The 13,647-nt window shown below is 43.5% G+C and overlaps 1 protein-coding gene across 1 annotated transcript in view; it reads right to left on the reverse strand.

The window, feature by feature from the left end:
* Window positions 1-387: 387 nt before the first annotated feature.
* CMYA5 (cardiomyopathy associated 5) overlaps window positions 388-13,647 on the reverse strand; it is a 48,520-nt gene continuing 35,260 nt past the window's right edge. The window contains exons 9-13 of the mRNA XM_075020690.1: window positions 11,671-11,815; window positions 4,112-4,245; window positions 3,231-3,330; window positions 1,995-2,171; window positions 388-1,037 (exon numbers count right to left, since the gene is read on the reverse strand). Coding sequence (XP_074876791.1) covers window positions 785-1,037; window positions 1,995-2,171; window positions 3,231-3,330; window positions 4,112-4,245; window positions 11,671-11,815 — 809 coding nt within the window. The 3' untranslated portion in view covers window positions 388-784. The remainder of the gene's footprint in view (window positions 1,038-1,994; window positions 2,172-3,230; window positions 3,331-4,111; window positions 4,246-11,670; window positions 11,816-13,647) is intronic.

Below are 13,647 nucleotides of genomic sequence, written 5' to 3' on the forward strand. Positions count from 1 at the left end.
AAAACATAGGGAAGACTTTTACCACTAGTATCTAGTTTCCTCATACATGTGTTTCATGAGTACCTATTTACAGGCACAGACAGTTACTGACAACAGTCAGGTAGCTGTCTGTTAGTCTGCTGTGAGCAGGGTAGGTAAGTGTTGCATACTCAAACTTTACATGACTGATATGAAGACTAGTCTGGGACTCACTTATTTTGGAAACATGTAGATTTCTAAGTTTCCAAGCTTTCTTAATTTGTGCATTTAAATAAAAGAGTTGGCAAACAATAACACAAGATATATTAACCTGCAGAATGGTTCAGCTGTTGAAATTTTTTCACATTTTTCAAACATATCATCTTGGATTCAGGCTCCGACTGTCCTGGCAAATGACAAAATCATGGCTTTCATGTATTGCAGTGAGAGATGCATTTATTTTATACACAGGCTTACCATCAACTTTAAAAAGGCAGTTAGCACTGTCGTTATTTTCACAGGGAAAGTACCTCCCCCCCCCCCCCCCACTCTTAATGTTCTTATCTAACAAAACATTTTTTTTCCCCTGAAAAGCACTTCTGTGTATATCACTAGGTGCACACTCTATCTGAAGGAGTAGATTTTCTCTCCAGGCTCAGGGTGATGACGTGGCTGAGCACTAACTACAGTCATTGATGATGTGGGGGAGAGCTGTGTGTGTGGCATTCATCGGTGAAAACTAGACATCCCTCCCTGACACCCCCCTTCCCCTCCCCGTCCCCTGACGCTGTAATTGTCAGTTTTCCTGAGAGTGTGAAGCAGGAGATTAGCTGTGCTTCACGAACTCCGGCAGCTCCATGCCTGTGCGCAGGGTAAGCACTCCAGCCTTCTCCAGGGCAAAGGCCGGGTGAGCAGCGTCAGTGAATTTGTGCCTGATGGCGAACAGCACCAGTCCTCTCTCTGCATTGAAGAACAACAGTCTGCCACCACTGTAATCCAAGAGGATGCCAATCCTGGCTGGGTGTTCTGTCACACAGACATCGCTCATCACACCGGTGTGAAGAAATCTGTAAAGCAAGCTGTGGGAAAATGGAAACCAGAATACAGTGAGCCTCTTCATGGCGATTTACCAGAAATAACCTGCAGCTTAATTCCCACCTATTAACAGGTGGCTACACACAGCAGCATATCACGTGGCAACAGCATTTTGCTCAGTACATAAACAAAGTGATTGTGGCATCGCTTCAAAGCCCTGCCTGGCATGCTGATTAGCCCTTTTGCTTGGCATCTGTGGACTCTCAGGATAAAAGCAGACTTGGTGTAAGCATATTCATCTAGATCTTTCTTATTACATGTCTTTGTGGGGATTTAAGCATGAGCTCTGCTTTGGCAAAACCCTTTGCATTTCAGATGTTTCATTTAGCTAGTTATGTTCATGCATCTATATGATTTCACACTAAAAAAAAGCACACTTATTTAGATCAAGAGCACCTTTACACCACCAACAGGGTTACGCCTTACAAACCTCCAAGCAGCCTGGGACTGGCCTGCTGAAGTCTACCCCAGCACCCTGCAGTCCTGCCACAGTGGCATGTGGGTGCCTATCACTGTGAAGGACAAGGCAGGAGAAGGCATTCCCTATGGAGGCTTGACAGCTCCTTCAGATCGCAACAGATTCTAAAAAGACTGCATTTATGTAAATAAATACACTTGCTGAGATTTTGTGAAGCAGTTCAGGATATGAGCCTGGAATGACAAAGCAGTGGGAAATTAGGTTTTTAAGTTTTATTCACCGGCTGTGTGAAGGGCAGTAAACTGGTCTGTTTGAGATTAATTTTAGTTTTTAAGGTGCTTGATAAGATTTTTTTAATTAAGAGGAGGTCTAAAACTCCTTTGTAGTTGTGCCTTTCTTATTACTCAAATTTGCAGAAAGAAAGCAGGTGAACCCTTTCGATCTCTTGATTCTTGAAGCTGGCCAGCTTTATTTACATGAAGGACAAGTGACTTCCCAAGCAACCAGACTGACACAGCTTTACCTGGTTTGTGTAGGACAGCACCGCATGCACCAGGAAGTATCACTCAGCCCCAGAGCACTGCTCCGTGATATTGTCTCATAGCAAACCCCAATCCTGTAGCTTCTGCAGGCAGAGACAATGATTTCCCAGTAATGACATCCCCGAGCGGGCAGCAGTTCACCCAGGACTGAAGGAAACCTATTTGTGGGAGAGATGTACAGTAAAGTGAGTGTAGTAGTAGATCAACCCTATTGTGATATTTCTTACAGCCATGTCATGCAGCAGCACCTAAAATTACTAATGGATTGCACACTGTTCTTCTAACTGCAGGGTTTTATCAAAGATTTGAATGTTGCCAGTGAGAGTAATTTAATCTTTGCACTAAGATGGACTCATCTTAAGGAGTGAAAAACATGCAACTTTACCCAAAATTATTTGAAGCTAGCAAAAGGCGGAAAAGGTAACTTTGGAGGCAAAAAATGGACCTCAAATTTAGAAGGCTTGTTCAAAACCGAAAGTATGGCTGTTTTAAGTAGGCACAGTGACAAACATCTTGTGTGTGTTCAGCTGTAAGAGTAAAAAAAGTGCTTAAAACAGTAATACCTCATTACCTTTGAAGAAACCATATCAGTGTGGCACAACTTATACAAGTGGACCTGTGTTTATGATGGGACTGATATCAGTATGCCAAAAAAATAAATCACATTTGCAATGGATGGAGATAGCCTGATAAAACTGTTTTAAACATATCCCAGGAGCACTTCTGAGTTCTCCAAAGCCACAGATGCTTTGGAAAACGTTACCAATAATGCCATCAGTAGAGGAGCAAAGTATGGAAGATGGATTACTTCTAGCCACAATATATTAAAAAATAAGCCCACAAATCTAGCCTTCTTAGGGCAGCAACAAATTGCTTTGAGACTGAAGTGCTATGAAGGATTAAGCAGTGACCATGGACTGAGGCAAACCCAGCAGTCCCACTAAGTACTGCTGCCTTCAACTTTCTGGCAGTTCCTCAGTGTGACACTGAAGTTTTCCCAGCACCTGCATCAATGCTGCTACTGGCTTTATTGACATATTGCAGTGCTTGAAATGAGGGTCAATCACATGAAGTCCAGAGGCTGCATGACTGAAGCGACTCAGTTCTTCCACAAAAATTAGTTAGCACCATGTGAAAGCTACCTATAGGCAAAAATAAGAGTGAAGGGCCCATCCTGAACCCCATACGGTGGTCGTGCTCGTCATGCTGCTACTCACCCAGTGAATTTGGTTTTCTCAGGAAGGTGAATCACTGTTGCATTGGAGGAGATATGCAAAGCGGGATGGGCTGTGTCACTCAGCAGGCGAAATCGAGTTCCTGGTACAATTCATGACAAAGAAACACCAGTTCTGAGAGGCTGGCAACATTAACACAAGATGCATCATAAAATGTTAAGCAACAATTACTGCCATCTTAGCTGAACAGAGTTGTGTCTGCTGGCAGGTAGGAATGACAAAAAATTGGGTGCGAATGCAAGGAATCTTCCAAGCTGCCGATTGGGACGGCAGTCTAATATTCAGAAATGTAGCTAGGTGATGAAGAAGTCTTCCATATTTAAGAAGGTTGAATAATTTTCAACCAATTGCTTTTTCAAAATAGCAAATTTTAATTTTGAGACTGGTTTGAAAGAACCATACATGATTTAACACTATTTATCTAGAAACCTTGAAGTTTAAATCATCCATTACATTTTAAAACCGCTCTGCATGCTTCCTTATCCCTGAAACCAAAAGTCCATAAGGTTTTAATTGTGTGGGTTTTTTTTAAGGTCATGGCATCTTTTATCAGAACGTGCTCTGCCAAACTCAAACAAACTGGGATCCCTGAAGAACATTTAATCATTTCATATCTCTGACAGAATTCAATGTTTTTGCTTCTGAGGTTGCATCAGTTTTACATTGATATAAATATACAAACTTCAAGTGAAGTAGTCCCCGATTGTGTTAATTTTAAGCAGATAAAATATGGTCCCTTTTACCTCAATAACTTGCTTATTCTCATATTGGAAAGTTCAGGTATGATTTCCAGAGGAATATGCCATCTTTGGCTGCTTTGCCCCTCCATCCCATTGTTTTGACATCAGAAAACGGTGATCTACCTTTCGTTGAGATGAGAGCTGCTTCACTTTGTTCACTTGTCCCAAATGTGTTGACAGCCCTCAAGTAGAAGAAATAGTTCACATTGGGCTCCAGGGATACTTTCAGTTCAGGTCTCCTTATACCAGCAAAAGATCTGCAAATTTTGAAGATTTTCATACATGAAAATGTATGCAGATATCCAAACCAGGAAAGCTGATTTATGTAAACAGCCAAGCCACCTAACAGTATTGTTGATTACTGAAACAACAGGCACCACAGAGAAACTCCAGATTGGAAACGTGAACACTGTTTTCACAAAAAAATGGGTTATGTAGGAGCTTTGGTATTTTACTTGAGGGACCGACCCTCCTTAACTTTGACAAATTTTCAGGCTTTTGTTCCTGTACCACCTTCTCACTCAGTGCAGTCATTTGTTGTAATGCTCACTTTATGTTCATTTTGCAGCATAAGTCATCACAAAGAATGCAAGCAGCACAGAATCAAATTCTCATCTGCCTCCTGTGAAAAGTCTGCTTTACAAAACGAACAAGCTTCTGAAGAAGAAAAGCACTTTTAATTAATTCAGTTGCATGACAGTGAATGCACTTGTGTTTGTACTATCTGGGCACAGGCTCCAGATTCAAAACAACCGATACCCTTATCTGAGACTGCACAGAAACCACACACTTCTTATTATGAACTCACAAATAGTTCCTCAACAAAGTCTTTGCTTTGTCTCCCTCATGGTGCCGTGCACTCTAACAGGCTGGTTTTGCAAGAGGCAGCAGCAGGGGAACTGCCTTTGGACAGTGCCCTGTTTTGACTAAGTGTCCCCTTTGTGGTGCCTCAAAACTCCAGCCCCCACAACCTCAACCACTGATGTCTTGACACCTACTGGAAAGCAAGAATCAGCACCCGCTCAATCTGCTTCACAGGCGCTTTGAAGTGCCAAAGTGCTTTGGATGGCTAGAAAGATGCCAATGTTATTTTCTATATTGTCAGGAGTATGAAAGATTGGCTTAACAAATTCTTACACTGGATCCTGATTTTCCCCATTTTTGCCTTGTATGATAACAGCTAAGCCAGACAGTATATACCCACTGCATTGTATGCCTGCAGGTAAAGACTATTTATCTGTGTAAAGTAGATAATTTCCTCCCAGAAATGCTTACAGGAATCTTCAAAGCAAGTATTTAAATTCATGAACAGAAGACATGCCTTTCGAGAGCATGCAAGGCACTTTTCCTTCCACCTCAGGTTTGAGTGTGGAGCCCAGGATGGCCTCTGTCCTGCAGGTAATGTCTCTACGGGAAGCTAAATTAAACAAATTACCTATTCCAGCACTAATTACTGTGACTGCAGAGGAGGTAAGGCAGGCAAGTCAGAAGTCATATCAGATCGTTGCTATTAATTTGTAGTGACTGTTTTTCTCCATATCTCCCACCAGAGAGCAGTATAATCTGAAGAATAATCAGTGCTCATCCATCAGGATTTTTGACGTGCCTGCTTCTGCTGCATTTATGACATAAAGGTAAAATTCCACAGCCCTACAGACACCAAATTCCTGCTAACACCACATAGAGCTCTGTGTCTAGGTGGATGGCATCCTGGGGAAAGACTGGTGCATCATCTTGATTCGTCTGTAACAGGCATTTTTTACTGACAGATGTCATTTAAAGTGATTGAAAGCATTGCGAAAAAGCACTGGGTGCTCCTGTGATCTGTTTTTTCAATTTGAGAGAATTTCAGAGAGTTTTGGGCTCTTGCGTGATCAGTGCAGGGCCATGCCACCTTTGGGGAATGTGTTACATTAATGCTGGAACTGATGCAGTAAACAGAAGTGGGTTGCCCAAACATGGTAGCAATTGAACAGTTTGCTTCATTCCCGTGACTAACCAAAGCCCCAACTGTGAGAGCACTTCAGCAAGGCCCTGGGAGTTTTTCAGGCTGGTCAGTTCTTACTGAAGGGTTCCAGGAAAAGGTGCAACCTGATGATTTTCCTGATGACAGCCTGAGCTCTTTAGACTTGAAAGAGGAAAAAGGCTCATCTGAGTATAGAGGACAAGAGAAAAAGGGAAGATGAGTCAAACAAACATACAAGATAGGAACTGGGCAAGGAAGCAAATATAAAACAAGTGAGACAAAGGAAAACCAGGATGGAAGAAAAGGCAGGGGAAAAGTAGTGGGCACTTAACTTCGAAGAAATTTGTCCATGCTTCCTAGAAAAGTCACACCCACTATGTTACTTAAAAGCACCACCCTGACATCTTTGATGTGAATCTGAAGCACAGAACACCAGAAAGTTTTGAGCAAATAGTTCTAAGTAAGATGAAGGGAGGATATGCTAAGCTATTTATCAGAAGCAATTTGTGGCATCATGTAGGTCAACATGTCTTAAGCATAGTGATGGCCTCTATATGAGCCCTTCTTCCGTCTTCTGGAAAATGCCATGTAAATCAGTACCCTTCCAAAGAAATTAGGAGATCTTCTTTTTCACTATGTGCTATTTAACTGATGATTAGTTAATAAAACACAAAATTATTTCTAAATGCAAGTAGACAGGTACATTCTGGTGTAATGAGTAGACCTGGGGTATTCATATTCTGGAGTCTGGATCCCAGAGCATGGGTATTCAGGGAAGATTTGGGGTCCAGCTAACTGCAGAATAGGTCAGCCATCAGAGTTCAGACTTGCATCTCTTTCAAATCTGAAATTCTCCAAATCAGAATTTGATTGTATGTTTAAATCTGAGAGCAACAGCATGCCTCTTTTCAGTTGTAATTGTGAGAGAGAAAAGTCTGGACTTTAAGCAGATCTGGTCAGTGAAACAGTGATCAGATTTTTGAACAGCATTCTCTGCTTGGTAATCTATTTTAGTCAGATTTAAGCTGCCTAAGAATAAGAGCTTGTCAATTTTAGCTACGATTAAGGCTTAAAAAACAGTCTTGCTGCTGCCAACTAATGAAACAGAATATGCCAACAAGAAGGAATTTCATTTGCACCACTCTGAGCCAGGTCTAAGCTCACAAGAGGCTGCGTGCAAAGAAGAAATAGGTCTTGCTATTGCCTCTCCTTCTGTCTAGAGGGTAGGGTGAAGAGGGAAAATGAATACCAAAGGCTCCCTAGCAATCACTGTAGTTTGTCATGCTTGAGGTTGACCCTGCAATCAGTGACAAAAAAGTAAGGATGAGGAGAAGGTATGATTACTGCTTGGCTTACAGCATACAGGTCAGGCACAGGAGAAGGGAAGGGAAAATGCATCCTAACTGTGTTTGGGGAACCCTGTTTCATTTCCGAGTTCTTGTAACAAGCATTGCAGCTAGATCTTCCTCAAGATCACCTTAAGTATTGAACTGTGTAATTTTGGTCATGAAAGAGAGAGAAATAGACCTACAACATTTCTGATGTCAGCTATTTTCTACTTCAAATACACCTGCCCACTTCATAGATGATTGGAAATGTAATAATGTTGTTATTAAAGTGTGAGGCATCCTCATCTTTAGCCTAAATGTTATCACGTTTGCACTGTCCCCACAACGTCTTGGTATCATGTTACAAAATACAGTGCATAGACTTTCAAGAAACATCTGAAGTTAAATATTTTAAGTATCTCCTCTTAATCCCTCTCTTTATAAAAGGAATCTTTAAGTCTCAAAATACAGTCTCCAAATTTCAGGTATGTGCTATTCAAAGCAGAACTGAACGGAGTTATGTTTCCTCACCTTTAAATTGCCAAGGAATATTATAGTAGCATTTGTCTGTTAAATTTGTGATTTTCTTGGTTTTAGGGAAATCTGATGCTGTGTTTTGATGCATGTTTCTCTCATCAGTATCCTCATTTATTTCAAGGAAACAATGTCTGTATGGTATTTTTTAATACTGCATGAACCCAGCAAATGAAATGCCTTGCAGTGTTTCAGAACACCCTCTCTGCTGTATGTCATTTCCACCCCCAATATCCCACTGAAACAGCACCTGTGTTGGTACCACCGATGTGGAGTTAGAGCTGAAAGTATGCAAGTTTCTCAAGATACGTGTGGAAGCACACAAAAGGGGTGCACCATGAGCAGAAAAAAAGTTTTTGAAGCTAAAAATAAAGAACAAATAGCTCTGAATTTGCTCCCAGCTGTGCATGTTTCCCTTCCTCTCCTCTGTCCCAGGTCTGGCTGTTTTGGGGTTAGATCACCAAAGCACCACCTGCAATGGTCCTCGCTGCTCTCTGAGATGGCAAGCCCAGCACAGCCAGAGGGGAGGAAGATTCCCTGTTTTCCACACCTTATATGCTGAGCTGGCAGGACAGTCGTGCAGGCAACACAATAGGAGGGAGGCTTCCTCTCCTTTTTCCAGCATTAGACCTGCTCTATAAGTAGACAGAAAATTTTGGTCACTAGCAATGCCAGTCTCGCATTGGTGGAGAGGATGACACTCAGTCACTTCCACTTTTACGAACTCACTGCATATTGTACTAATTTCTGCCTCCCTGAGTCTTACAGATTTCTCATGACGTGATACATGGTTTCCATCTGAACAGCCCACACACCTAATCCCTGGACTACATTTCTCGCAGTTTTCCATCTTCCACCCACAGCTCCATTGACTTCTCAACACAGAGGCTGAACAGCAAGAAAATAGCAGAGCTCTGGAAACTGAAGGAAACATTTCAAAGCCTCATAAAGATTCTGAAAAAAGAATCAACCCGGGAAGGAGCTTTAAAACCACAGCAGCAGGTCAGGGACTCATTGCTGCAGAAGACTTAAGATGGTTTGGTATGAAACCATGTCCCTCAGGTGGCAAGCTGGCAAGGGGAGAGAACCCAGAGGGAAAACCAGATTTGGTTTATGGTATTTAGAAGGAAACTTTAAATGAGGATTTATTTCCAGATGTGCCTCAAATTCTCTCCTTGGGGAGCTGGGACTGCTCCAGACATGCTTCAAGGACCTCCTTGGAGATATTCAAAAGCCATCTGGGCAACTGGCTCTAGGTAGCCCTGTTTGAGCAGGGATGTTGGACCAGATGACCTCCAAAGGTCCCTTCCAACCTCAACCATCCTGTGGTTCTGTAACAGGCTGCAGGGGGCCAGCCCAGACCAGGGGCTCCACACTCATCTCTGGCTGTTCTACAGGGGCATTTCTCCCTGCCTGCTCCCTTGGTGGTGTCCCTTGCCCTGGGTGGGTTCCCAGAATGACATCCATGAAAGCAGCCTTGTGGGATGGGACCATGCTGCTTTCTCCAGGACTTCCCTTGGATGTCCTTCCCCAACCTCTGCTTTTACACTCTGCCCGCAGCAGCAGCTGTATGAAATTTCCAGGGCTGCTGATAAATGTGTTTGAACTCCTACCCAGGGACTGGCAAATCGCTCAGCTACAGGGATGGTGCAAGCATGAGAGGCACAGGCTCTCTGTCAACGGGCTCTGCATTTGGCTGGTCCCCAAGATGAGTGTTGCTCAGGAAACTTGTGTAGGGCAAACCCCCAGCTTTCAAGGAAAGCAACCAGAAGAAACTACATCATTTCCAGACCCAAATGCTAGGTGTGCACAAAGACACAGTTTTATTCCACCTGATACAGGTACTTGACATAGTAAGTCTAAGCTCGCCACAGGTACTTCCAGCAGGCAGCTTCTCACTACATCAGCTACATAAGGAATTGATTTCTAGTCCTAACTTGCACCTTGGGGGCCTTGGATGTGAGCAATACAGGCAGCATGCTCTGTCTACCAGCAGGCTCTTTTTTCCTTGCCTTTATGCAAAAAATTGTATAGAAATCTTAAAAAAAAAAAAAATTATCACTGAAACATCCTGTGCCATTACAGAAGCTTCTGAGGTCAATCTCCAGGGGTTGCTTTTGGAAAAGGAAAGTGGGACAATGCTTTGAGGGAAAATAAGTGGTAAAAGATGGTCTTTGACACTGTAAAAAGAGGTCAGAGCCCTTCTACAGATACAGAAATTTAAACTACAGTAATTCTGAGAAAATTCATGATTTTGTCCTATGGGAATTTTTCACAGTTATCACAGTAAAAGGCCAGCTTCTGCCGAAAGGGAGGCCAAAAAGTCAAATGTGACTCAGTATAATTATAAACATTTTAGATTTTGCACAGAGTCACTTGAGAAAGGGAATAGGTCAGTTCTGGCAGCTTTTTGCCACAGTTCAGACCACACAAGAAAACTGCTTGGTGTTATCGACACCTCACTCATGGATTACAGAAACTGGCACACTTTCTGGTTCAGTTTTGAGAAAAAGAAGCAATTCCAGTTAACAGGAAGGAAACACAAGGGCAAACACACAGCACAGGTTTTGGGAGCAGCTACATTATCCCTGACCAACAGTGACTTTGGCAGGTTGACAGGGACCTGATGGCCTCATGAAATATGTATGAAACAGAGCAGGTCATGGCTGCCCTCCAAGAGGCAGGAGAGCTGGACAAGACCTCTCCTTGATCGCATTGATGCAGCACATTGGTTTTATGTCAAGTTTTAGCCTACTTTTGTAAGGAGCAAAGCACACACAATTTCACCGTCATACTTGCCTACTAGAAACCTGTGAACCCTTTAGTCCACTTAACTAATTTTGACTGCAGGGGGTGGACCTCTTCCCTCTCTGCCACATCTCCATGAAGTCCCTGTGAACTAGCCCCTGGGGTGAAGACCATAATCAGGCTCCCGGGGAGGTGAAGATGACAAACTCAGCTGGGCTGAGGCTTTTCCTCAGGGTCCGATATGGCAAGTTAACCATGCCCCCCCACCCCGGCTTCTCAGACCTTTGCAACTCTATTTTGCTGGAATATTGTTGTCTTTGTTTTTAAAAAAACAAATAAACAAAAAAACCCAAGCCCCAAAGACATACAGAGCACCACATAATTTTCTCTTCATTTCAATGCAGTGCATGGTTTCATGACTCAGTGGTGCCTACATCCCTCCTTGCCCTCTCATCTACGCAGCACAGACTTAGCGTAGGGGAAACCAGAGGGCCTGGCATAAGCAGACACCACCCCCAATTTCAAAGCTGCTCTTTGACCCCTGTGGCATGCCTGCACAGCTGGGCAGTGCTGAGCTCAGCTGTGCTTTGGGAAGCACCTGCCCACACATCTAGACAGCGCAGATGGGTCACCAGTATTCCAGGGACACCTGCATCACCCTTGCTATGCCCCAAGCCAGCTCCTATCTTGTTCACCCCCAAGCAGAGAGCAAACTGGGCCAGGCTTCTCCATCCCACTCCCTCCCATGGAGCTCAGCTGCCCTCCCCTACCCTGCCTGGGGCCGTGGCAGCTGCAGGACAGCAATTGCTTCCCCGGCCAGCACAGCCCTGAAACTTCTGGTTGATTGCAGGCAGCGCAATGTCGCCGGGGTTTTGGCCCCAAATGAAAGGGATTGCCCGGTTAAGCAGAATAAAAAGGAAGTATTTTTATGTCTCAGACTAATCTCATAGATTAGTGTCCGTCCTGTAACTCGGCACGCAGAAGCAGATTTCTTCCTTGCGTGGTTGAAGGCAGAATAAAATCTTGCGTAATGACCCGTGGTCTGGTGGACGCTCATTAGTGGCTGCCTAATCCGACTGAGTGGCACTTGCGACCGCGGCACTGACCTGAGACCCTCTCCTTCGGGCGAGTGCTGTCGGCAGTACTCCAGGGTGAAGGACTCCGCCGACGCCGAGCCGGCACACCAGCGGACGGTGGCTGTGTCCCAACACACCATGCAGTCCTCGGCCTTGATGGTGGGGACGGCGGGTGCTGGGGACATGGGGATAGAGGAACACGTCAGCTGTACTGCGAAGAGGGTGCCAGCAGCTGGAGGGGGATGCTCGGGAGGGAAAGGAAGAGTCACGTCCCTAAAACCCCATGGGATAGTTAGTTTTGCCCGTCCAGCAGTGATCTTTTGCTTGTTTGTGTTTCAATGGCGGAGGGCGACTTTGTAGGGACACCCCCCCATCCCACGCTAGGACAGTCGCTGTGAGTATTTGTGCATTTCTGCACATCCTTAGAACGCCCGTGTAGATTTTTATGCCTTTCCTCTAGCACATTTTCCTCATTTCTGCTAATCTTCAAGGAGCAGGGCACCAAGACGTACTGCCTACAGCTCTCCCTACATCACCTCAATCCTGTCCTCAGCAGTCTCTGCATGAACTGCATCAGAAACAAATATGCTGCTGCAGAACTGACAGGGCGATGCTGACTTTCTGCTTAATTATATCCTGTTTATTTTTGCAATGCTAAAATTTGGTACTGTAATTTCTTTTTTTCGGAGCCTCAGCTTAAGAGCTACAGACCCAACTGCAAGACATAAAATGGAATGTAGAATAGTGCACTGAATGCAAGTAATCAAAAGCTATTGTGCGAAACTGCACATCCAACTACATAGGCTGAAAATGGATTAGTTGTATTCACTTGCTCTTTCCCTTTCCAGGGAATAACAACATAAACGAACCTTACAACCTGTTGTTGAAAATCACATAAAAAGTCTTAATATCAATCCTGAAAAGAAAGGTTATTAATTAAAAAAAGGTCATAGAAAGTTATTTTGCTTTTGAAGAGATTGGGTTTGGTTCCAAATAGGAGGCCTAAGACAAAAGTAGAAATTAGACAATTTTATGACAAGCTAATCTTACAGAGCTGCAACAAGCATTCCAGATACATTCTGCTTTTAAAAAAATAATTTGTTATTAGTAGAAAAGGAACAAAAATCCCCACAAGTACATATCAATTTCCTGGTTTAGTGAAAATCAGGAGGTTAGCAATTCAGGTTAAGATTGATGTTTTACTACAGGAACAGCTAATCTAGGTATTCAGCAGAACAATGAACCCGTGGGATAGATTCTCATCTGGTAATAGATCTGTGTAGCTCCCTTAGCAATAATCCCTTAATTCTCTTCTGACATATTTGATTATTGTCTGTTTTTAAATGCATCTGTTCCTAAAGAATGAAAAATTAATAGCTAAATCCCCTAATACCTGCATTCAAAAACTGACACACATACCCACATTTATGTATGTGCAAACAGTATGTCACAAGACATCAAGCTTTTTTTTTTAATTGGAAATTATCTGTCTAAAGAGTAGATGGAGTGAGCATACCAGAAAAAGTGTTACTGTGCTTCTGAAATTTTTTTAACAAATTAACTGCAGTTAGAATATATATCTGATGTTCTTGTAATATTCCAGCACTTACATAAGTGATCTTATAAGAGGCAAAGAGCCAAAGAGCGCAAACCGGTAAGTTCTTACTCTGTCCCTCAGATACAGGGTGAGAATCACATAGGTTTTGAACAACAGAAGAAGGTGCATTCATTCCTATATCTTTAGGATAGAAAAAAGCCTTCATGTGGAGATCAGTTTGAGATGGACAGGGAAGAGGGGGGATAGAGGGATACTTGCTGCCTTCAGCATCCTTCCCCCACAGAAAATACTGCTTAGGAATAGCATGGTCCCCAGGGGAGGGCAGGGGAGGACAAGCTGTAGTCTGGGAGGTGGAGGAGCAGGAGACAGGAGGTGCTGGAGGGATGCTGCAGCAGCACCCGCCTGCATTCCCCGCAGTTCCCCAGGCCCACTGCCACCTCCACGGGTGC

The sequence above is a fragment of the Buteo buteo genome, chromosome Z, assembly GCF_964188355.1.
Source record: "Buteo buteo chromosome Z, bButBut1.hap1.1, whole genome shotgun sequence".
NCBI lineage: Eukaryota > Metazoa > Chordata > Aves > Accipitriformes > Accipitridae > Buteo > Buteo buteo.